At 44.6% G+C, this 24,686-nt stretch overlaps 1 protein-coding gene across 3 annotated transcripts; it reads left to right on the top strand.

Moving 5' to 3' along the window:
- Nucleotides 1–934: 934 nt before the first annotated feature.
- nr2f1b (nuclear receptor subfamily 2, group F, member 1b) lies at nt 935–8,194 on the top strand. Of its 3 annotated transcripts, none has more exons than XM_028973354.1 (4): nt 935–1,627; nt 1,820–2,441; nt 2,515–2,702; nt 7,431–8,194. In XM_028973354.1, exons 1-4 carry the CDS (start codon nt 1,267–1,269, stop codon nt 7,586–7,588), a joined length of 1,329 nt encoding a protein of 442 aa, XP_028829187.1. In that variant the 5' UTR covers nt 935–1,266; the 3' UTR covers nt 7,589–8,194. The 3 variants fall into 3 exon arrangements, with proteins under 3 accessions (XP_028829187.1, XP_028829189.1, XP_028829188.1); XM_028973356.1 differs by having other exon boundaries at nt 1,914–2,441; nt 7,431–7,593; XM_028973355.1 differs by lacking the exon at nt 7,431–8,194 and having other exon boundaries at nt 1,914–2,441; nt 2,515–3,740.
- The last annotated feature ends 16,492 nt before the right edge of the window (nt 8,195–24,686 follow it).

Genomic DNA, 24,686 nt, shown 5'->3' with positions numbered 1-24,686 from the left:
TTGATGTCAGTAATGGCTTGGCTGGCTCAGTTGAGCTGATGTTCAACGATTTGCCTGACAGTCACTGTAAGGAGAACCGGGCCTTGTCTTTCCTCTTTTCCCAAGAGCATTAATGCATGTGATGCGACTAAAAACAATCATGGCACAATGTCATCACAGCTGACCATGCATAACAGATGTACGATCATTAACGTAAATGTAATTTCCGTTTGTAAAGACAACAATTATAAATGTACGAATACATATTTGGTTCGAACCGAAGCGTTTTTCATTGTGTGACAAAGACCATATTGCGTCCATATTGTCTGGGTTTCTTCATATACCTACACTAGATGGCAGCCCCATCCATTCATTCATCTGAGGATATATGTGGCTTTATAATCAAGAAGGCAGAGATAATATGGGCGCTAATATAACTGGTCGTTATTTTCATATATATTCGTTCGACCAAAACGCATAATAAAGTGAGTAAAAAAAAAAATCCCCAATATTAAGTTTTGAAATGGCTCCAAAAAAAAGTGAAGTGATTGTCACATGTGATAAACAGCAGCACAGCACAAGGTGCACACAGTGAAATTTGTCCTCTGCATTTCACCCATCACGCTTGGTGAGCAGTGGGCAGCCATGACAGCCGTATGTGGGGACAGTGCTTTTGCTCACTGGCACCTTGGCTGATCGGGATTCGAACCGGCGACCTTCTGATTATGGGGCCGCTTCTTTAACCGCTAGGTCACCACTGCCCCGTCAAAAAACTAAGTTGCAGGTACCTTTAAATTCAGAATATACATGATCGCATGAACCTATATACCTGACACTCCGGAGTAAATCAACCGTCAGCGTCATCGGCGAGCATGTGGTGTCCGGCCAATCAGAGGCGGCGCCCGCGGCCGCTGGCCCCGCCCCTCCCCGCCTCCCATCACCTGGCAGCGGCCGGTTCCTGTCGGCCAAACCGGCAGCCCTGCGTGCGGGCGAAGGTGCGGCCGTCGCGGCGGGGGACGAGACGCGCACCGCCGGCCATGTCAAAGTTCGCCGTGCACGCGCAGGAACGCGCCGCGCGACGCCGCGTCACTTCTCTCGGACCCGCGTCCACGGACCCCGCTCCGCGTCATCATGGGATTTTAATCCGCGGCCGCGTCGCTCGTCTCCTCGCCGCGTTCCTGTAAACGCGTTTCACGGCTCGGTCTCCTCCGATCCCCGGATGGCCGGACGGCGCGTCTAGTCCAGTCAGCCCCCCCGAACCGACCGACCGAGACCGCTCGAGAAGCCATGGCGACGGTCGTCGGCGTGTGGAGGGATCCGCAGGAGGAGGGTCCCGGCCCGGCGCGGGACGCCCGCCTCCCCGCCGCGTCCGCCGCGGCGGCCGCCTCCAGCGCGGGTCCCGCGGAGGACAAGGGCTCCGGCCACGCGTCGCACGTCGAGTGCGTGGTGTGCGGGGACAAGTCCAGCGGGAAGCACTACGGCCAGTTCACCTGCGAGGGCTGCAAAAGTTTCTTCAAGCGCAGCGTCCGCAGGAACCTGACGTACACGTGCCGCGCCACCAGGAGCTGCCCCATCGACCAGCACCACCGGAACCAGTGCCAGTACTGCCGGCTGAAGAAGTGCCTCAAAGTGGGCATGAGGCGGGAAGGTGATTACGCTTTGCTTTTTTTTAATAAAACAGTATTTCATATCAGCCGATCGTTTTGTGTCAACTAAATATAGTCACGAATATTCTTTAAATTCACTGTGAGTTCATCCACGGGTCGGATGGGCTGTGGGCGTGTAATGTATTTGTAGCCCACAATTTCACAGGGACACTTTATCAAATTTGATTTGATAGACCGATCCGGGCGTTGCGTGGACGTTCCACGAACGTCCTGTGGATGGCGAGCCTTTGGATGCACATTTCCTCTCCCTTTCCGTCTTTCCGTCAGCGGTTCAGCGAGGAAGGATGCCCCCCACCCAGCCCAACCCGGGCCACTACGCCCTGTCCAACGGGGACCCCCTGAACCCCCACGGCTACCTGTCGGGCTACATCTCGCTGCTGCTGCGCGCCGAGCCCTACCCCACGTCCCGCTACGGGAACCAGTGCATGCAGGCCGGCAACATCGTGGGCATCGAGAACATCTGCGAGCTGGCGGCGCGCCTGCTGTTCAGCGCCGTGGAGTGGGCCCGCAACATCCCCTTCTTCCCGGACCTGCAGATCACGGACCAGGTGTCGCTGCTCCGGCTGACGTGGAGCGAGCTGTTCGTGCTGAACGCGGCGCAGTGCGCCATGCCGCTCCACGTCGCGCCGCTGCTGGCCGCCGCCGGCCTCCACGCGTCGCCCATGTCCGCGGACCGCGTGGTGGCCTTCATGGACCACATCCGCTTCTTCCAGGAGCAGGTGGAGAAGCTGAAGGCCCTGCACGTGGACTCGGCCGAGTTCAGCTGCGCCAAGGCCATCGTGCTGTTCACCTCAGGTACGCGCATCCACGCCGAGCATCTGGCACGTTCGCCTTCGTTATTACATGTAATTGTCTCGTTTCACGGCAGACGCCTGCGGCCTGTCGGACGCCGCGCACATCGAGGGCCTGCAGGAGAAGTCCCAGTGCGCCCTGGAGGAGTACGTCCGCAGCCAGTACCCCACCCAGCCCACGCGCTTCGGGAAGCTGCTGCTGCGCCTGCCCGCGCTGCGCATGGTGTCGTCGTCGGTCATCGAGCAGCTCTTCTTCGTCAGGCTGGTGGGTAAAACTCCGATCGAAACGCTGATCAGGGACATGCTGCTGTCCGGGAGCAGCTTCAATTGGCCCTACATGTCGATTCAGTGACGCAGCGAGTGACGGGAGCAAAAAAAAAAGAGAAGCGGATGACGTCACGAGTGACGGAACGAAACCTCGCAACAACAAAAATAAACTCGTTTTTTTTGCCTTTTTTTTGTGTGTGGACGCAATGTGAAAAATTACGGAAGATGACTTTAAATCCGTGCGTTTCAGGAGCACTTGTATTTCTAGCGCGGGAGACAACGGTGACGTGTTCACTCTTCCTTTTGTACGAACTTTGCTCAAGACTCACGATTAAGAATTTAAATGTCAGCCAGTTGCTACTTCAATGTACCTTTCCGTCTGAATGAACATGTTTTATTATAACCTATAACTCCTGTTTTTATTTTGTCTGATAATTTCATAAATACTATTTCCAATGAAGCTCTGTTTTCAAATCAAAGCAAACAAAACAACAACAACAACGACAAAGAGAGAAATAAAAACAGAAAATCATACTTGATCCCAACTAATGCTTTGAAAATGCAATTTTCGACTTACCTCATTAACTGGAACGGCGAGGACAATGGATTCATGCATTTTTATTTATTTGTCGTTATTTGTATTTATTTACCTGCTTTAAAATATTTGTTCCGTGCTAATAACTCGATCCTTCTTCTTCTTCTTCTTCTTCTTCTATAGCTATTTAAAAATATTCTCTGAGCAAGCATCAACCCAAGCACTTACCTGTTACCTGCAGTGTTTGTTGTTTTTATTGACATCTTGGTCCAGCTAATTATTATCTGCAATAATGTGTGGTTCAGCAAATGTACTGTACAACGTGCCTGAGATGTAAAGATTTCATCCGTTGCCGTTAATGGTTGAGTATTGGCTCAATAAAGCAGTATAGCGAGAAGAAGTCGTCCCTTTCCTCTTGGCTTCGTACGTGGAAGCTTCTTTCATGTTTCATGTGTTTCCAAAAGTCGCTGCTTTCATCTCCGCCGTTCTGCACTCACAACTACAACAATAATAGTAATCGGCTAAAATTGGGCTCTAATTCACATTTTAGGAACCATTTTGCACTTCAGGACCATCCCAGTGTAGCCAAATTGATTGTTTATTTTATTGGATTATCTTCTCAAATGAGGTTCTGCCAGGGTATGAAGGGGAATGGAATCTTTCATGTAATCGTTTTATTTAATCACTTCTTTTCTGCTTGCTGGCGATACATGGTTACCTCCGGATCCTCCACCCTCATGATAGGAGAAGGTGTGGCGGGACAGGGCGTCAGTGTTTTTGGAACAGGGCTGAAATTGCTGAAATTGAACGTGATGAATTTACCGAAGATGTGTGCTTCAGGACCAAGGATTGAGGAGCAGAGCCGGACAGTTTACACGTCGTGCTTCTCCACGGTCTGGTTGGTGCCACCACCACCCCCTCTCCGTCCCCGCTTTTAGTCACACTTTGTGGTTGTAAAATGTCCACATCTCTTTAAGAGTCCAGTATTGAGTCGAAAGTTTGAGCACAGCCCCTCCCAAGAAGCCCACACACACACATCTTCATCTGCACCACAGCTCTCCGGTCAGGCGGCGGGAGAACATCTTCCGTCCCGTAAATAAATGCTGGGGACGTGTTGTACACGAAGAAGATGGGGAGGGGGGCACTGTGTTGGGACTGACTTTGAGTTTGTTTCTTCTCTGCCCTTTTGTTGCAATGAATCATGCAAAACAGGGTGTAAGGGCAAAGATAAAAAAGAAGTGTGTGTGTGTGTGTGTGTGTGTGTGTGTGTTCACAGTCCTGTGGCTAAAATGAGAACCAAAATTGGCCTTATGCAACACAACAACATACCGACTGCTGTGGTGCGCATTTAAATTCAGGATTGAAGCAGAGACATGGTTTGCAATTATATAATATATAAATATATATATTTTAATTTATAAATAACAATTTGCTGTCCTGCTTATTAGAGCCTAATAAGCGAGATAATGAAGTCGACAAGTAAGCGTCCGACTCCATCTTTAGACTACAGTAAACATTTACTGTAAACATCAGGAAATATTAATAAATATGAAGAACATTTGCATCATTTATCCACTGGTCATTAAAAAGAGATTTAGTCGCTTTTAAACGTGATAGGTTTTTGTTTTTTGAAAATAAGCTGCTTTGGGGAAAGTGCCTGGGCTCTGCATCACCATGTCCTATACTCACCAGTGTTAGTTGGAGGTAAAGCGAGGTAAAGTTTACCTGCCGTGCGCGCTGTCCATGGTGCTGCCGGCCTCTCCACCCAAATCCGAACCTGTACTATATCAGAAATATAGTACACTGCGGAAAGAGATACAACTGATTTAAAATTACATTTAAATGCTTTGTTAAACGCACCCACATCCGCTGTAGCAATTGGCAGGTGCGAATTTTATTGAGACCCTCTGGGCTAAAACAATTATATATATTATGTACATTTACGTGTGAGTGTGTGTGTGAAATATGTGTAAATTACGATATGTGATTTTCTATACAAAATTCATTCGATTCGATAATTCTTTGGGAACCTCATTGAGAACATCACGATAATTAAAAATTAAGGGAATGTGAAATGCGTTTACGTCGCAAGACTGTCTTGCGTTTCATAAGGGATTATGGGACTGTTTTGACGTAGTCTACCAATTATAAAAAAAATTGTTAAAAATATTTTGTTAAACAGCACAATGTAAAGTTTATTAGTATAAATTGTATTTGTTTAATTATTCGAGAGCGAAACAGCGCACTTTAAGTAAACGTCGATAATAAACTTAATCACTTGCTTTGACCGTCGCTATTATTTTATAATTATTATTGTTATTATTGTTGAGCGCAGAACTAGTTTTGACCGCCGATAAATTACAATGATATCTGTCTTCTTACAGCAGGTCAGGTCTGAGGCCTATAGGCCACTTTCGATTCTGATTTTATATAAATCTTTCTAATAATAAATAATTACATAATTTGTAGCGTGGTTATGTAGAATAAAACGGATCCACGTGGAATTTCTCTCGGGTCCCAAAGTGTTTGGTGGAAAGTTGGACTTTCAAGTGAAACGTCGCGGCTCGAAAGCGAACACCGGGGGAGGGGACGGCGGGACGGGGGTCTCTCGGCAAAATGCAGATTTATCGGCGAAAACCGACGCGTCGAGCCAAAGGAACCGCAGGCAGCCGCGCTTTGTGTTCGCGTTTGACAGTTTGAACCCGCCGTTCGGCCGTGAATGCCCGACGGAAGGCCAGTGCGCTTTCATCCCCCGAGGAGGATCATGAACTCCCCCGGTCCTCAGACGCTCCGCTGACAGGGCTGTGTGACACCTCGCATGGTCCAGCCCTGACCCCACCGAGCTGGACCAAAGCATGCCTGCACACACACACACACACACACGCACACACACACACTGGGGATCTCTATTGGCTGTGAATACGGAATTTGAGTGTCATGAACTCCACCAGGGTATGATGGGCTTCAGCGAAGTGTTTACAATGACAATACAATTCCAACGGAGACCGACACACATCGCTTTCTGTCTTTTCAATTCGTCTCCCTCCACCCTTCTTACTGCTGTGTGTTCATGTTTTAGTTTGACAGAATCCTTCTTCTCTCCAGTCCCAGGAGTTGTGTGCTTAAAGGTTTTATTTGAAAAAAAAAATGCATTCAGTGCTAAAAAAAAATGGCTTGAAGTTAACCAATTAGCCGATTATTTTATTGCTGATCGCCTTTGAGAGACTAGCCACTGTGTGAAGGCGCTACTGGTTTGGTCCAGTTACAAAGACACAGAATAATAGGGGCCGGAGTATTTACATGGCAGGACATCTGGGGACGGATCACAGCAATAATTAGTGCTAACTTACATTAGCACGTCGGAAAAGTGTGATGGATCGCAGATTCGCGAGGAAATCTGGATTTTTAAGGCTGCCGATGTCTCGCGGGCCTTTTGAAGTCTGTCTCTATTAATGTGCTGTTAAAGCTGCGTGCCACGTTTTATGAAATTAAATTGTGTAAGGTGGCTATTACAATGGGAAGCCGTCATGTTCTTTGTGTTGCCAGAACAATGTCTCCTTTTTGGGGGGAATTTTGATACGACTGTGAATCACGGACAGGCGGAGGACGAATCGGAAGGGTCTCATCCTGGCGTGGCTTTGGTCGCCGGGCCGTTTTTAGAAGCACTGCTAATTTGGCTTTGTTTCAAAGATGAACAGACACCTGCTTCGCTGGAACTCAGCAATTATCACGCGTGGTCCCCCATTTTCTGATTCAATTAGCATGCCTCACAGCCATCCAGTGTAATTGCTGACTACTTCAGCGGTTTGTCCGTGATTAATCTTTGTTCGACAGCAAGCCGTCTGAAAATGTCATGGAACAAATTGGAGTGGTTTAATACCGAGTGTCTGAGAGTGGAGCTTATACATCTATACGTCCACATATATGAGACGGACACACACACCTTCACCTTCAGGATGCTTTCAGCCTCAAACATTCTACGCTTTATTGGTCCTGACTTCAGCCATCAAGCAGATGCCATTTGTCAGAAACGAAATAAATAATATCAAAGACAAGCACATCATAAAGTACAATGAATACGATTAATAAGGCTTTAAAATGTAAGTCTTCTGATTTTGTTGTTAATATTAGGAAGCTGGTTAATACAACATGGCAGATTAAAAGGGCCCTTCTCTTGGCTTTATTCGACAGAGCTCCCCTTTAATCCCCCTAATGAAGCGAATAAGGATATCCTCATAAAGCGCAGCATCTTGAACCAAAGCGTTCCCCCTAATCCCATCCAGAAGGGCCGGCGATGGCGCACCTGTCTGCTTTTCTCATCTTTTGCCATGCTGCACATGAGGCTGTAATGGAGGACATCATCAATCCTGCTGATCTACCTGCAGACGGCACCTCCATCCGTCTTCTGACCACACATATGAAAGGCCCATATGTTCGGGACAAGCCTTTGTGCCTTTACATGGTCTCCTGTTTTCTAGATTGTTCTTTGTTTTGCTTGGTTTTACTACCCTCGTGGGTTGGTATCAAACTGAACGTGTGCCTGTTATTTAGACATGGCTGACATTTAGCATTATTGTTAAACGCTATTGTTTCAGTGTTAAGCAATGCCAACCACTTAGATCATAATTCAAACTCACTGGGTGCGACAAGCTCTGTTTCCATGACATCTGGCACGTCACTTCTTTGCCAGGTTCCTCTGGACACGAACTGTATGGTTATGTTGTAACTGCACAATTCCAATCAATATGGCATAATTATGGCGTGTGACACGCCAACCAGTGATGTTATAATCATACAGGAAAGATCAAATTGGCCTCAAACACGGAAGGCTGGAACCAGTGTTCTAGATCCTAGCGTGGTTTTCTTTTGGAGGAAAGCCTCCCTTCCACTGACACGGTGACACTTGTCACACCTCTGCCGGGTAGCCTCTGATCCTGAGCCAAAGACAGGACTAAGCTGGGTCACACCGGGTACCTGGCATGTCTGTCAGATCGGGAGCAGCGGCCTTCACGCAGTCGCTCTGTTCTCTTACACACGTGGTACGGCAAGTTGCTAATCATATTAGTGCTACTACTTAAGGTTTGGGTTACGCACTGGCTTTGCATTACGAACGGCGTAGTAAGAGCAAACGATAATCATTTTTAGAGCGCCCTCTCTACATGTGTCGGTGGAGGTGCTCCATCATTCCAACATCATATCAAGCTTTGTACTAAATTCTATATTCTGTATTACATTTTACACATATGACTTGTAATCTATATTATATTATATATTACACCGAAATAAGAACAGTGTAAAAACGGCAAACCTTTCAGTTTCTGTAAATAATGGAAAGTGGCAATTTCATTGCTGGAAAAAAAAATAATAAAACATTTTAAGTCTAAAAATGGCTCCAATCAATTCCTGTGTTACATTAAATTAATGTCGATTATCTAAAAATGTATGCGTATAACAATGTGCTTATAGTGAGTATCGGGATCTCATGGCGGCGGTGACCTTCCTCTCATCCGCCGTCTTCGTGGGTAAATGCGGCCGGTGGTCTGCCCCTCACTTGCCCTCGCCGAGAAGCGTGAGGAAGTGCAGAGCCTGACAGCTCGGAGAGCGGTGCACGCAGCAGCGGAGACCGGCGTTCCTTTTTCTTTCCCTGCGAGCCTTTGAAGTCCGGCCCTTTGTCTAATTGCAGGAAGGAGAGTCCATTCATCATGGCTGAGTGTGCGTGGGCATGTGTGCTGCGCTCGAGTTCAACATCGGAGCGCTTGGGCTTAGGCAACTTGCTTTGGAACTCACGGTGGAGATTCAAATCTGTAACAAAAGAAAAAAAAAAAAACATCTGGTGAGCGAGCAGAAAAATAGACCCTGGTTTGAGAACAGGCAGGGGCTTCGCGGAGAGCGACGGACCTCAGGAGACAGAAGACGGGCCCACGCTGACGCTGTCGGAAATGGAACCTCACTGGCCGAGTGTCAGCAGAGGCCCCGGGAGCAGGAAACCCAATAAACTGTCCTGCTGAGTGAGCAGAAGAGGACAGGATCTACACCTATCTGAAACAAAGGCAGGGGACAGGGGGAGGCTGAAAAGGAGATCAGCCGGTGGAAAACAAAGGGAGAGAGGGAGAGAGAGAGAGTCTGGAGCGATGGTGCTGGAAGTAGTGGGAGTATGTGGGGGAACATTCCGGTCTTTTTTAGTGGTCACAACCCCGGTGCGCACAACCCCGGTGCATGGGATGCTCTCATCTAGTCATGTTCCACATGAAACCTGGATTCTAGAAGGCAAGATTTAGTGATGAATGACCTTTCTTCTGACATTTTCTCTCACTGCAGAAAGTTTTCTCTTCACCCTGATTTTTGGCAGGATGAAGATGGCCACGGTGCGTGGAAGTGGAAAGGCTAACTCCGGGCTAATTCTCCCGCTCCATCTCGGCTCCATGCACTCGCTGGATGTACCTGCATTGTCACTTTCCCCTACGGAGCTTTTAAAGTGGATTCTTTATGTTGGAGTCGCCCGTGACAAGCTTCTTGTCCTTGAGATTAGAAAAAATAATAATAATTCAGCGGTGAAATTTTGTGCCTCCATGGCATAGCACTATCAGCATGTCTGCTCGGTGTCGTCCTGCCACCAGGTACAAACTAATCATCCACCAGCGCCTCAGCCGGCACTGCTGCCACCCACACTGCACTGCCCTGAGGAGCGTGCCGGGAAATGATCAAATTCAGAAAAATGGAGAAAAAATTACATCACGGCCTCCCCACTCGACAATGGACTTCAATGTATAGTTCAGTGATTTAAAATGTCAGCTTCAATCAATTCTAGTCATTCAAAACACAGGCTCTGCAGTCTAGAAGAATTTAGATACCTTTCCGGTCCCTGGTGATTTTAATGGAGTGCAATGGGCACTGTGTACCACGGTTCAAATTGAAGCAGAAATTATTATTATTATTATTATTAATTTTCATTCACTCTGAATAATGGTGCCAAGTGTCCACTGCAATACTGAATCTGAATGAGGAGCTGAAAGACTTTCTGCAGCCATTGGAGAAGGTGTTGTGGAGATGACGATGTGCTGTGATCGCCTTTGCAGGATGGAGAACATCTCAACAGCGATATCCACTCCCAGATCAGACACTCAAAAATCCCCCAGCCAACAAAATCTGCCCACCAACGAGATGAATAGTGAATTTTTTCCACTTCTGATCCAAAAATGCCCACTACTGCGTCTTAAGCAGTCAGGTACCATCAATGGCCTGGTAATTTGTTTGCTGAAACCGTTCGGTATTCACTCGGTGGGACAATGACACATCGTCATTATACCAGATGTAAGCAACCTCTTGAGATAAGAGTTTCCACGTTCATGTCTAATCCGTGGCGCGCCATTGTGAGAGTCAGGCCACGGAAAAAGTAGCAACTAATGGCTCCTCGGCTGCATGCGGTTATTCAACAACACGGCCTCGGCCTCTGGCTGCCATTTCCCCTTTGTTTCCTAAGTGACTCGCGCAGCCGAAACGTCAAGGATGAACTGTGTGTGCTAGCGTCTCTGGGAGGGCAGACGGCGATCAATGCGAAAGCATAACGGCCACACTCGGGCCGGCGAATCAATGCCGGGAAGAAGCCTTGCCCGGGGCCATGCAAATAAAAAGCCCATTCAAGGAGCATGAGCGCATACAGTAGGCGAGTGAGAACCGCTGCATTATTCATGGGCCGGAGAAAGCCTTCGGATTCCGCCGCTCAGTGCTCATAAAACACGAGGCCCCTGCCTCCCTAAAAAACAAATTTGTATTGTAGCCAATTAAGACGCGAAAGTCCCGCGGGATCCCGATTTGCTCGGCCGTTCTCTGTGATCAGCGCCGCCGCGATAGCTGCCAGTCTGCGGAGGGGAACATATATAGACGTTTTCATTTGTCAAGCAATTGGCAGTCGACGGTAATACACTGCAGGGACGGTGAAGTATTAAGGCTGCGACGGGTCTTAAATGGGCAAATTAATAGGGTTATCCATGTTTTACCCACAACGTCCAATAAAGAAGCCGCAATTAAACGGCAGCGTAATTGCCTTAATGCAGAAACGGCAATAAAAAACGCTTGCGAAGCATTTTCACGGGTGAGGTATGAAACCAAATGCGCAGAGATTCATAGACAAGTGTACTGAAGTGTTCCCAGTAATTGCAGTGGAGCTGTTAACTATGTTTGGGAAATTAAAAACCAAGATTGCTAACCAAGCTCAAGAATATATTTTCACTTTGTTTTCGGGGGTGTTGTCTAGAGAACGAGTGTTTCGCTCAAATAAACAGTTGGATACCGAGAACAACTCTAATCTGTTTAAAGTCACTTTTAAACTGGAACTAACCCGTAGCGAGTGACTGCTGTCACCCGCCCCACTTCCACACTCCACTTTCCTGCTCAATGTGTTGAAAGGGGGCACAAGCTATGTTGCCAGTTTTTTGTATGTTTTGGACTAAATTTGTCCAAAAACATGCCCCACACAAAACAGATGAGACTCTCTGGCAGGTATTTAACTGCTCTGGTTATTTACTGCAGCAAGAATTGGGCTCCTCGAAATAGTGCATTCAGAACCATCAAATCTGGCAACGAGAAGTGCAAGATCCTCTCTGCATTCTTCCTCCTGTGTTCTAGTTTTCTCTTTGTTAATGGTAGATGTCTGAGGAGCAAGTCCACTACCAAACTTGCAGACTATTCACAGTTATATTAAAGAGTTCTGTTTCTAGTGAATCTATGATGCATTCAGAAATCTCTAGTGCGCTATGACAAAGAGACTATTTTCTCTCACACACACTCACGCACTTAAAAACAATGTCCTTGAAGACCACCTGTTGTCCATTATTTTTAAAATATTTCTTGCTCATAAATCATAACACTGTGCAATTAATCAAGCTGTCAAAACTGAGACTGAAGGTCACATGGGGGCTGACAGGGGTCGGCCTCACGCCACCCCACGCATTATCAAGGCTGGGACGGGAGAGAAATCAAAGCCAGCGGAGTAAAAGCAGATGAGATCAAAGTGACGCAGGTGTGATGGCTGGACGAAGTACGAGGGGCACGTTGCCAAAATGTAGGCTACACGAGTTTCTCTGACTTTAGAGAGGTGTATAAGGTGAGAAAGACTTCAACATGTAGGTTCCCTGCAGGCTGCAGCTCGTCCCACACACACACACACACACACACACACACACACACACACACGCAACGCGGACGCCTGTGTGTTTCATCCACAGCAGCATCTTTGTTCAAGAGATCTATTTAGCGATCTGTGAGGCTCTAGGGCCAATTCAGTCCAGTGTCCTTTTCATTAAGTGCAGAGGCTCCCCTTCTCAACCACTTAAGGCCCACATTTCACACAGTCTCTCCTCCCCCATCACATCAGCAGCTCCACCCTCCACCTGAACCCGGCGAAGCGCCGCGTCGTCTGCCTGACATCTTCGGTTTATTCGGTCTGCGGTTTATTCGGCCCGTTGTTCATGCTGGGTCCGTCCCTGCCACTGACGGAAAAGATTTTGCTTTTCCTAACATTTTTTTTTTTTTTTAGCTCAGTGCTGCTTATTCAAACAGTCAAACAGTCAGAGAGGGCCTGGAGCATGCTGCTGCGCTGCTGCTCCGACAGGTCTCCAGACTCGAGCTCTGCTGCCCCCTGGCTCCTTGCACCGAAATGCATTTGGCTTTCACCATCAGAGATAATTATGAAAACCTTTGGGCTATGGCGTGTCCCATTTTGATCATGCTATAGCAAAGCTCTGTGACAGTTTTTTTCTTATTCTTATTCTCCTTTTTTCATCCTCCTCTTCCTCATCTCTCTTTTTTTCCATACACAACTGTCTACTTCCTGTGTCTTTATCACACAGACTGAGTATTTGATATGCATTAAATTCCCCTAAAGCAGGGATGGGTCTGTGGGCACATTACGCAGTTACTTTCCAATAGGTTCCTTTCTCACCTATTTCTAAAAGCCATAGGGTGTGTTTTTGATGAGCACAGATGAGTGTAAGGTCACCCCCTTCTCTATCCCTCCATGAAGACAAGAAGTGAACGATAGTTCATCTCATTACACAAATATTGTCCGCAATTTATGTGGACAATATTTCACAATCTGAATATAAAGTAGTTTGCTCTGTTTTGTGCATTTTGTGCTGATATCTTCAATACAACAACATGCCTTTAATTTTAAGTGAATCAAAACATGCAGAATTCTAAATTTAAATTGTACAAAGCACCAGGCTTTTTTACTGCGTTATGTGGCAAGTCAAACAAAGCTATTAAAAAAGTATTTATAGCAATCAGACTTTTTGCTTATACAATCCACAGCTATTGGCCTTTTTTTTTCTTTTTAATTACTGCACCATGAGGTTTTACCATTTTAAGCATGTATCAAATGCACAGAAAATAAGAAGAGTACAGCGATATGGGAGATTACATTTTCAATGTAATTACCCACAGAGAATTTGCTCTAAGCAACGCGGTCATTTAACGTGTCTGTCTTTTTGATGGGTGGTGGGCGGGGCACTTCTCTGATAAAAACAAAGACAGCAGGGGGAATAAGGGAGAGGCTGGCTGGAAGTGCCTGAAACGGGTCTCCTCCTCAGGTGGCAGCCGTGCTTCTATTTCCAGTGTGGCTCCTGTCTGTGACCCACTTCTGCTGCCAAGCAGACCGGCTCCTCGCGAGCTGCCGGGGCCACGTTACCTGGGGGCCAATCTGCCGTTCGCCCCCTGCTCTGCCGGGCAGGCCCGCCACCAGATCCCTATCTCTGCGTCCAAGTCCTCCAGCGTCTCAGCGAGGAGGGAAGGGGGAGGGAAGGAGAGAGCTGAGGAGGCCCAGGCCACGCTCTCCCCCAGGAACCGCCTCTATTAAGTCTGCTAATAGAAACCGCTGCCGTGCCATAGGCTACACCTGAGATGTACCGTCTCTTTTTCTGCCCGCCAGTTTTCTGAATGCCCATAGGTGAGATGGAGCAAATTACCGTGGTTCTCCATTTTTAAAATTACCCTTTACTGGTCTGCCATGCTGTAAACTGGCTGGAAAATGGGCTTTACTCTCTGCTGGTTTGTCACAGAACAGCCTGCTTGATCATAGTGCTCAATAAAACCCTTTTACGGTTATGAAAAATGCACCGAGGCACAGTGTTGCCATAACTGCCCACCCCAACGATTCAGAAAAAAAAACAAAAAACGGACAAAACAAAGGAACGCAGAGGGGGGGGAGCAGCGAATGAAAAGCGCTGGTGATTGCTGAAGTGGTTCACCGCAGTGGTGACACGCCGACGTTCACCAGGATCCTCGTTAACCAATGAGGACGGAAAGAGGCAACAGGAACCTGCTCAGCCTTTCCAGTCACGTCTCAGCCGTGGCATCTGGAGTATTATGGCGGGGTCAATGTCAAAGAAACAGCGCGAAGCTCTGAGCAAGCAATCAGTTTACCATAAAGAAGATAGCGGAGATGAGAGGGAGGCGGGTGGGGGGAGCTTTAGTCTATGCCTAATTAGCCGCTGGCATGTTCCCTTTAATAATGCAGCATAAAACAGCAGTTAATAACCAGAAACCCTCTCAGATGCCATGGTGGGATTCAGACTCATCCAACTCCCAACAGGCTCCCAAAATTCCTCAAGGTATAAGTGGAGGCTGTGACAGCGGGCGTCATGTTTCTCACCCGCGTAGGTTTTGTGTTGCTGTGTTTGTGTGTGTGTGTGTGTTTTTGTACAGATTTGCTGTGATGTGTGAATGAATAAAAGCAAATTGAATAACGAAAATCCTCTCCTCGCTTCACTGATGTGGGGATGATAAACAGTGGCGTCACGTGGCAGCAGTTGGACCTGCGTCCTGTCAGCGCGGCGAAGTCACTGAGGGAGGCGCTGTCATCGGCGGCTCCTGGCTCGTCACGGTGAAGCTGTCCACTGGTGGGGTCCCTGTAGGCTGCCACAGGGGCTGATGCAGGGGCCTGGGTGGCCAACAGCTGTCTGCGAGCAGCTGGGCTGAGACTCCAGGGACCTCTGACTCTCTCCCTCTCTCTGTCCTCCATTCTCATCCTCTCTCTGTCTCTCTCCCTCCCTCGCTAGCTTGCCGTTCCTTTTGGCGCCTTTTGCTGACAGCCTCGGCGCCTTCAGCTCTCCTGTGAAGTGAGACAAACATGAGGCACCTCTTGAGTCGAGTGTGTTTGTTTTGGTGGTCTGTCAATTCTGACAAGCGTCTCGAGACTGATGAGGAATTGGCACTTGATTTGAGCCCAGCGGCCGGCCAGCTTCTCCCGCAGCCGGTGATATTCCCATGCTTCCTTACTATGGAATTCACACACGAAATGGATTTCACTGTACTCCGACACACTCTCTTCTTCACTGGCTCGCTATTTGACAGGAGCGTTGTTCAGTATCAGAGCCTTCAGTCACGCCTGAGCCTGGCCATGACCTGTTCAGATTGAGCTCCTACCACATGGACTTTAGATCCTTGTGTCGTTGCTACCCTCTTCAGCTTGGGCCCTGTTTTGGAAATCTGGTTCATAGCAAAAAGCAGAAAAGGCAGATGCATTAATGGGCATGTCCAAATCCATTCTGCTATTTTGAACGTGGAGAAAACAGACTTTGGATCAGCATCAGAATTATTCAGAGGTCGTTTTTTTTAATAAACCAGTCAACATGGCACCTCACCTTAACAAGACAATTTTGTGTTCCAAAAAGGGAAACCAGACCAGTTTTTAGCTGAGGAAACGGGCCTGCTTGTGAAAATGTGGTAGCATGATTCTGTATTCTGTGCCAGTATTCTGCCTAATTACAACAGTAAACTGCATAAAGTATTATTGCAAATTAGAAGACAAAGTAAATTAATATATATAATCATAAATCATTATTTCAGGAATCTTTATTTCACATTAATATTTACAATAAATGCATGAACAAGAGCACAGAAAGAGGATTCAGTTCCAGAATGCACTTCACGCGTTGTGGTGCTTCTGTCCAGATACAAGCTTGAAGATACATGTCTGAAACACACCGATTTAAATAATGCACTACTGAGTTTAGACATTATTGCTCAAATCACAACATAATTATGCTTTCTCCAAAGTGGCAACAGCCACACGTCATTTAAAAAAAAAAAACCCACGCCTATCAGCACAAAACAAAAATCATTTCTTATTCTCTTGCTTCAAAGTTCAACTTTATTCTCATCAGCAGCTTTGTACATGAACAAAGTGTGATGACACCGTTTCTCTATGGCCCCAGGGCAACGTATGGTAACGTTTAGTGACACTGAACATCACAAACATCACAAGGGGCAAAGTGCAAAAAGGAAGTACAAAAACTTAACGATGCAGAAATGGAACAATAGTGAGGAAGGAAATGTACAGTTCCTTATTTTAGGAAGCAAGCACATGGCGAGAAAATCAGCAACATGCCACTCAAAACGTGGCAGACAGCAAAAGCAGGGTTTGAAAACATACTTACTAGAGCTCAGAGACTTATTTATTACAGGACTAAACACAGTAAGCGACAGCAGGCCTTATGGAAGAGTTTCAAAGATTGCGTTTAAACCTTGTGTGAAGTCAGTGTTCCTCACAGAAAACACGGCAGTCAAGGAATCTCAGATTTAAACGATTGTTTCGATTATTGACTTATTTCAGTTAACAGAAAAAATGGTTCCCACAGAACTGGATACCAAACAAAGTTTAAATACAATAAAAGAATGAGGGAAAATTAGGAAAAAAACTATAAAAAATTTTAAGCTGTAACTTTAACTTCTTTATTTCTTCAGTAATTTTTAAATTGTGAATGCACTTTCCCCCGGTCTCAATTTGAATGGTCACGTCAGAGTAACTTCATAGTACACATTTGCTGCCTACATTTAGATAGTACAGAGTCTTCCATGAGAAAATGCGTGTAAATGTGGCAGATGTTCAAGAAATGGGATGTGTGAGGAATCATGATCATTATCAGGCATGTGGGTGAGGCTGGTTCTGACTACTTATGGCATTCCGTAGGTCCGAGGAGGTGGAACCGGGCCTGAGATCGGAGTCACTCGCCATTCCAAACATGATTCCGTCGAATTTAAATGCAAAACACTCTGATTTTATTCAGCATGCTAAGCTTGTGAGGCAATCGAGGCCACACTGGCTACTACCCCCCCGTCCCTCTCCCTCTCGCGCTCACGCTCTCTCTTTCCTACTGACCCTGATATGCATCAGCAATTAGACACCTCATTTATGTGCCAGGCTGTCTGTTGGAGATACATGCCGTAGGAGGCTTCTTTCACGGCTCATTCTGCCAGGTGCTGAGTGTGTGAGTCAAGCAACAGTGGCGGCCATTGTGTGTTTGTCTTTATCGTCACTTTATCAACGCAAAAAACAACCGGCATGCCAAGAACACCATGGTTTCCGTTTTGTAGCGTGCCTTGTGGCAGTTCCTACAGACAATTGGCATATTGCTGTATTGCTGATTGAATAAAAAGAAACAGCACACTGACATGGAGTTAGCAGTAGAAGACGAAAAAAAACTTCATCTGTATAATTTGCATCGCAAAGAGCCGCTTTTCAGTAACAAATGCCCTCCTGATGATTTGCACCAAGTGCCACCCTTGTCCTAGATAGAGATGTTCAGCCTGTCAGTACAGTATATACACCCACTGTTTTCATTTTACATTCATTTCATTGCCAGGCTCATGCATTTTTCATCGCTTCCAAGATATGAATAAAAGATGAAAAAGAAGCTGGCTGGAAGGACCTAGTGTATGCCGCTCTGAGTATAGAATGATCCCGTGGACACAGGGTTCTCCTCCATCAAATGTCAAATATTCGCAAAAAAAAGTGGGGAGGAAAATGTGTACACACGCATATAAAGGTTTCTGGGTCAGTCTAGACTGCTGCTTCCAGACTGTGGCCCCACCAAGGGTTCAGGTTTGGGCAGAATCACCACACCAGCCGCTTCTCCCAGCAGCTTCTGCTGAGTGTGGACACCGGGGGTGGAAGGGGGGTTACAACGAGCCCTCAGACACCGCAGTGATGGGTTTCTATGAATGGTGCACCAGACCTCCGGGCATCTCTCCTCCTGCATAACATTTGGCATGAAGACTGACACTTTACTGATTTTGTCCATAACATAATTCATAAAAAAAAAAAAACATATTTCCAAAGGACTTTCTGTGGAATTTGTATTATAGGTGGGATGAGCACACTTTTCTTCCCTCTTAACATCTGTCACAAAGGAGTCCCGTGGTTAGGATTAGAACTGTGAAATGGGTTTTGTTCCAGAACAGGGAGGTGGGATCAGGTTCTGAAATTATTAAATTAAAAAATTCATAAAAAGAAGGAGGGTGATCCCTCAAAGATGAGCAGTAGTAAATAACTTAATATCTGATGTTTGCTCTCTAAACATCTGATGTCTAATCTTAATATAGTGTCTTGTTGTGCCTTAGATAATGCACTTTTATATGGTGAAACCGTTTAATCATTTGAAATCAATTCCATGTCAAGAATGAACATTCCTGTAGAGATTCTGCTGCAGGGTTAGAAGTACTGAGAGGAACCTTCAGAGTAAAGTTCAAAAGGCTGAATAAACCTGTGAATAAATGTAAAAGTGGATAATGATATTAATTGACTTATTTGAGACATGCAGTAGAATTTGTAGAATAAAAGTTGATGAAAGTTGATGTCTATTAACTAATCATGTAGTAAGGTAATATTGTTGATGGAAGTGTAAAATGTACGAGTGACTTAGTACAAAGGTGTTTTATGGCCACATATGAAAAATAATAACACAGAATATCAAGAATTAAAGTCATACATGTATTTCAATAAAAAACATACAACATATGTTAGAAATTAGACTAATATAATCTAGCAAAATCTGCAACCTATTTTGGAGATGGGGAGTGTTGTTCTACCCTGTAATATTTGTACATATAACATTAGCTAAGGATATTTAAACAAAGAGTCTCTCGCTGTGATAGCAAAGCACTGATCTTATTCATATTACATGCATTTTTGTATAATATACGTTTATTTGGTGCACAATAATCTGTTTTATCTAATCCACAAACTGAAATAATTCAACATTGAGACTAATAGGCTCAGTAAACAAAAATAACATTGTGATAAAAAATAAAATAAAAAAACAAAAAAAAAACTAAAAATCATAAACCATGTGGTAATGGATGCTTTTCAGTGACATTTCATTTGATCATGTGCACAGACAGTTGACAGTGATAACTCTGATCAGCATGACATTTTGCCTTATGAATAAAGGTTTTCTATATCCCTGACAAAGGTGGGTCTCTTACACTTAACTATATTTAAGTTAAGTATTTAATGTGCTGCCAGTAAAATAAAGCAGATATATTGGCCCTCGATGTCCATAAGTTTGGTAAACTTTCTCTGTAAACCTTATTAAACCCCTCTAATACTGATCAACGTTAGTAAAACCAATTACCTAACGGGACATAACAAATTTACCCAAACAATAGAGGGTTTAGATATATGCTACCATTTCCTTTGAAGAAGGAAAGTGAGACGCACACTCGCACACACACACTCTTGCAGTTTGAGCTCGTTTGCTGAGAGGCATTTGGGATTGGGTTCAAGGAGGCATTATTTGCCAATAGCAAAGGATTGCCCTGATTACAAAATTATCAAGCTTACATTCCAATTATCAGGCCCACATCCCAGTCCAATTTTGCCCAATTGTTTATTTCAACATGACAGCGTTTCTGTAAAGGGCCACGTTTTGTCTGTGGCGGCTGCCTTCCAAATGCAGGCCTTGTTTGTTATCTTTTTTTCAGGATTATAGACATTCTTTGTAGTTGTGAAATGCTCAAAATATTAACAACACCACTCTTCAGGATAGAAGGCCCACAGAAGGAACAAAGTTCCCTATGGGAGCACCAGAGCCAAGTACATTATTAAATAAGATGCACACAAATTGGGGAGACTTGGTCTGCAGAAATAATCAGTTCACTGTTTTAACTGAATCAAATCAATCAAATCAATTAACTCACTGGCTCTTATTTTGTTTTTAAACATACAATGATTAGGCACATATAAAAAAATAATCAATAATGAACGTTGCTTCTGATAAAAATTTCACCAGCAAATTCAGAACATTTTATATATGTATATATATATATATGGATATATAGTTTTTGTACTTTGTTTAAAACACAGCAAGACTATACATCTAAAGATTATATAAGCTGTTCTCACATTTTCCGTCGTTGTAACGCCATCCCACACAACTGTTTCACTCCTGTTTCACAGGCAGTGCTGCCATGTTTCTGCTCTGCATCATTCATGCTTGTTTTTAGAACTGCACTTCAAATCAGACTTCAATTAATTCTCAATGCAAGACCCATCTTTCTTTGTGCCAAGCAAAGTCACAAATGAGGCAGCAAATAAGCTTGTGTCCCATGTAGGCCCACAGTGAAGTCTACAGAGTGACGGTAATGCAAATACCCACCCTGTTCTGCCACAGTAAGTGCCCATGCCCATTCATTAGCACTCCTTAGGAAATAAATCTTCTGCAAGAAGTAAACAGCGTTGGCAACATGAAAGCACTGTGCAAGCTGCTAAAGGAGATACATTCCCAGGAACAAGCCAGTGAAATGTGTCAGAAAGAAAAGAAAAAAGAAAACCCTGCTTGCAAGCCATCAGCCAACAGCAGTCCAAAACAAGGCACCGGAGCAGAATACTCAACAGTCCCATCTGGCCGTGAGCAAACACAAATGTCCACTGTCTCCCAGCAGGATTGAGACTTTCTGACTGTCACAGGGCACAGACGAGTCTGTAGCATTGCCCAATAGTCGCACAGCACAAGGTAATAAAGAGAAATCCCTTGGAGGAATGAACAGCAGCTAGAGAAGGTGCAGAAGGACGATAGGGGGCATTACTGGGGCTACTGTATATAACACCTTCACTAGTTTTTAATCACGCAGTATATAGGGCATAAATGCCAAAATTTAGTTGGTTAAAAACGACCTGAACTGCTAGAGGCAGTGAGGCTATGAAATTGGTGTTCAGTCTACAGCTATACACATTAGAGTGGCCAAAGCCACAATACGATTTGGGAGCAAAGAACCTTATTCTGAATGGTCATGGTCTGGATAAGGGCGTCTGATAAATGTCATTATTTATCACAGTAGCAGCCACTGTGGACACTTTTGGCAACAAGGGAAGATACACAGAAGACGCATAGGTTGCTGGCAAACTGACTTGAAATGAGGTCACCACAGTAAAAGTGCATGTGTTGAAAGGTCATGTCGGACATTCATGTCTACTTTTTTGTTGAGTCCGCCAAGTGAAACTGGCTGTGAACAGGCAGAAAATCAGACACATTTCAGGCCAACGTGTACAAAAAAAAAAAGTCAACCTGCACAAAAAAGTATGCTACGCCCAGAGTTTTCCGCCGCTGCATTAGTATTCTGCCTGAGATGAAGTGACTGCGAGTGGACACTCCAGCAATTAGATGCATAGCACTCAGTTTGAACCCACAGAGGTGCCAGCGCTCATATTCTCCTCTGCACCTGGGGGCAGCTTTCATGTGTTGCTTCCCAACCACTGCTACGTGTTCGACATACCAATCCCCCTGGTTATTAATTTTAAACGTGTTGCATCCACGCAGCTGCATCTCTGTTCACCTCAGCGACAGAGCGGCGAGCCATCAAGAGCATCCAAAGAAAGTCATTTGGGCTTGTTTTACCCCCCCTGATAAGGTCACTTGATCAGTTCAGCGCAGCAACACCAAGCCTTTTTGCAGACAACATGAAGGCATGAAGGCAATATTAATACAGGACTCAGACACTGTCACACCTGGCAACACAAGATGGTGTGTCATGGTGAATAATTCAGCCTTCTCAGTCCTAAGGTGATGTAAATAATAGATAACATTTGGGATTCTGACCAGTTGTGGAAAACAACCTTACAATAACAATGCTTATAATCATAATAGTAATATTTTTTACAAGCACAAAGTCAAAAGTGAGTTTTACAATAGCAAGTGCAAAATGTGCAAAACCTTTGCCCATCTGTAGTTGGGCAGAGTGGATCAATCCTCAATTTCTTTTTCATGACTTGAGTTAGTTTTGATATTTGAGACTTTGCTTCTGAATCCCAACTGCGGCACATGCTTTTTTTTTTTCTTGAATGCGTGTTTAAGGTAGGTTCTTCATCAAGACAAAACACCCTGGTGCAGAACAAATGAGGTGGGCGTTCGGAAGACGAATTTTTTTATCTCCATGCCATCCCCATCTCCATTTTACAGTGGTGTATACCACTGTTTCTGTTTCTGATGGATTTTCTCTCCTTTATTTCCAGATGTTAAGTGTGTATACAATAATTACATTTGAAGTTTCATATGCTGTGCACTCACTATTGTATTTGATTTAATTGGGCTTAGCTTGTGCTGGCGAGGGTTCATGGGATAAAGCACAGAGAAATGAATCATTAAAGGAATGGAGAGGCAAACAGTTTTATGCTTCCATTAAGCCCTTATGAAAGATTCGACTGTGCTTTATTTCTTTAAAACAGATGCCCTTCATCGCTCAATTATAATGTCCTGATTCCCAAAGATGCATTTATTTAATAAAGCAGGGATTAGAGGAACTAATTATAAGCCTCTCATTTGTAAGTGGGAGTCGGCCCTTCTTCTGTTCCCCTTGGTGTTGGCTCTTGCCAGTACCCCATGTGCACGATGTCAGGCTAGTCACAAAAGGCTTTTTTATCCGCTGTTTCAGTCATTATCACACAGGCACACACAAAGCATCAGTGAATGCAGCAATATGCACAGTGTACACATTATAGTGCATGAACACATTCTACTGTGGGTTCTTTTTACTTGGCCTTTAATGACATGACAAGAGTGTACAGCTTTTTAGAACCCTTTGGAACAAGGACTTATTCACCTTCAGGGGCAATATATTTTTAAAGGAGAATTGAGGACTATTAGAAATAAACTTCCTAAGTGAACTGAACTTTGCAATTATTACATGACTGTGTAAAACTTCAAAGAAGAGAACAGAGTGATGCATCTAAGTAATGAACGGGCCCGAACTCTGCATTGTGCACTGGTGAAAATCAAAGCTACGCCAGCGTGTTTACATCAGAGCCAGACATATTCTACTAGCAAGTACACACCACTGCAAAGGTCAAGCCAGCAAGGCCATTTTTTAAAATCAATTTTAATTAATATTTTACACAGGCAAACAGAGTGATGGTCATTTTCACAAATTACATATAAACAGTTTGCCAGACAAGGGCTCCACAATAACATTAATAATAATAAGCATTATCAGTAAATTATAGTAAATCCAAAATTCTGTTGCATTTCCCTTCATATGTATTTTACAGAAGATCTTTTCCTTGGGATGACCAGAGAAATGCTCTTTATAGTCCACGATGATTATAATGAACTATTTTTAAGATACTTTTGCTGTTAATTTGAATTTAAGACTACTGTTTTGACATTAAATGGAATGGATTGATGACTATTCCTAAATAAATTTATCTGATATAAAAATTAATGCTGGGACCACATCAAAATCAGATTGTCATACTTAATGTGTAATGGAACTCTTATACAAATCTTCCAATTTGTTGGAACATTTGTAATAATGCTTTGTCTATATTGACGACTGAACATGGAAATATTTTCACAGCAACAGTATGGAAATTAATTAAAAAGGTCATTCAAAACACACAAGTGCTGCATACAAAGCTTTTAATTTGCTGCACTAATTTGCTGCACTAGGATCAGTGTACAGTCGTGGCCAAAAGTTTTGAGAATGACACAAATACTGTTTTTCTCAAAGTTTGTTGCTTCCATTTTTATTGTGCCAATTTGCATATCCTCCAGAATGTTATAAAGAGTGATCAGATGCACCTAAACCAACCATTTATTGGATCATCAACTTCAAGGAGAGAGGTTCAAGTGTTGCCCAAGAAAGTCCAGCAAGGACCGTCTCCTAAAGATTATTCAGTTGTGGGATCAGGGTACCATCAGTTCAGACCTTGATCAGGAATGGCAGCAGTCATCTGCATCTGCACACACAGTGAGGCGAAAACTACTGGAGAATGGCATGGTGTCAAGAAGGGCAGTAAAGAAGCCACATTTCTCCAATAAAAATGTCAAGGACAGACTTCTATTTTGCAAAACGTACAGGGATTGGACTGCTGAGAACTGGGGTAAAGTCATTTTCTCTGATGAAGCCCCTTTCTGATTGTTTGGGGCATCTGGAAAAATTACTGTCTGGAGATGAAAAGGTGAGCGCTACCATCAGTCCTGTCTTGTGCCAACAGTAAAGCATCCTGAGACCATTCATGTGTGGTGCTGCTTCTCATCCAAGGGACACGGCCATGAATAAAGAATGGTACAAAAAGAACAAGAAAATGGTACAACAGTTTGGTCCGAGAATAGTTTGGTGAAGAACAATGCCTTTTCCAGCATGATGGAGCACTGTGCCATAAGGCCAAAATGATAA

The sequence above is a fragment of the Denticeps clupeoides genome, chromosome 3 (assembly GCF_900700375.1).
Source record: "Denticeps clupeoides chromosome 3, fDenClu1.1, whole genome shotgun sequence".
NCBI lineage: Eukaryota > Metazoa > Chordata > Actinopteri > Clupeiformes > Denticipitidae > Denticeps > Denticeps clupeoides.
Note: the sequence above shows the minus strand (reverse complement) of the source record. Positions and strands in the feature narration are given on the sequence as shown.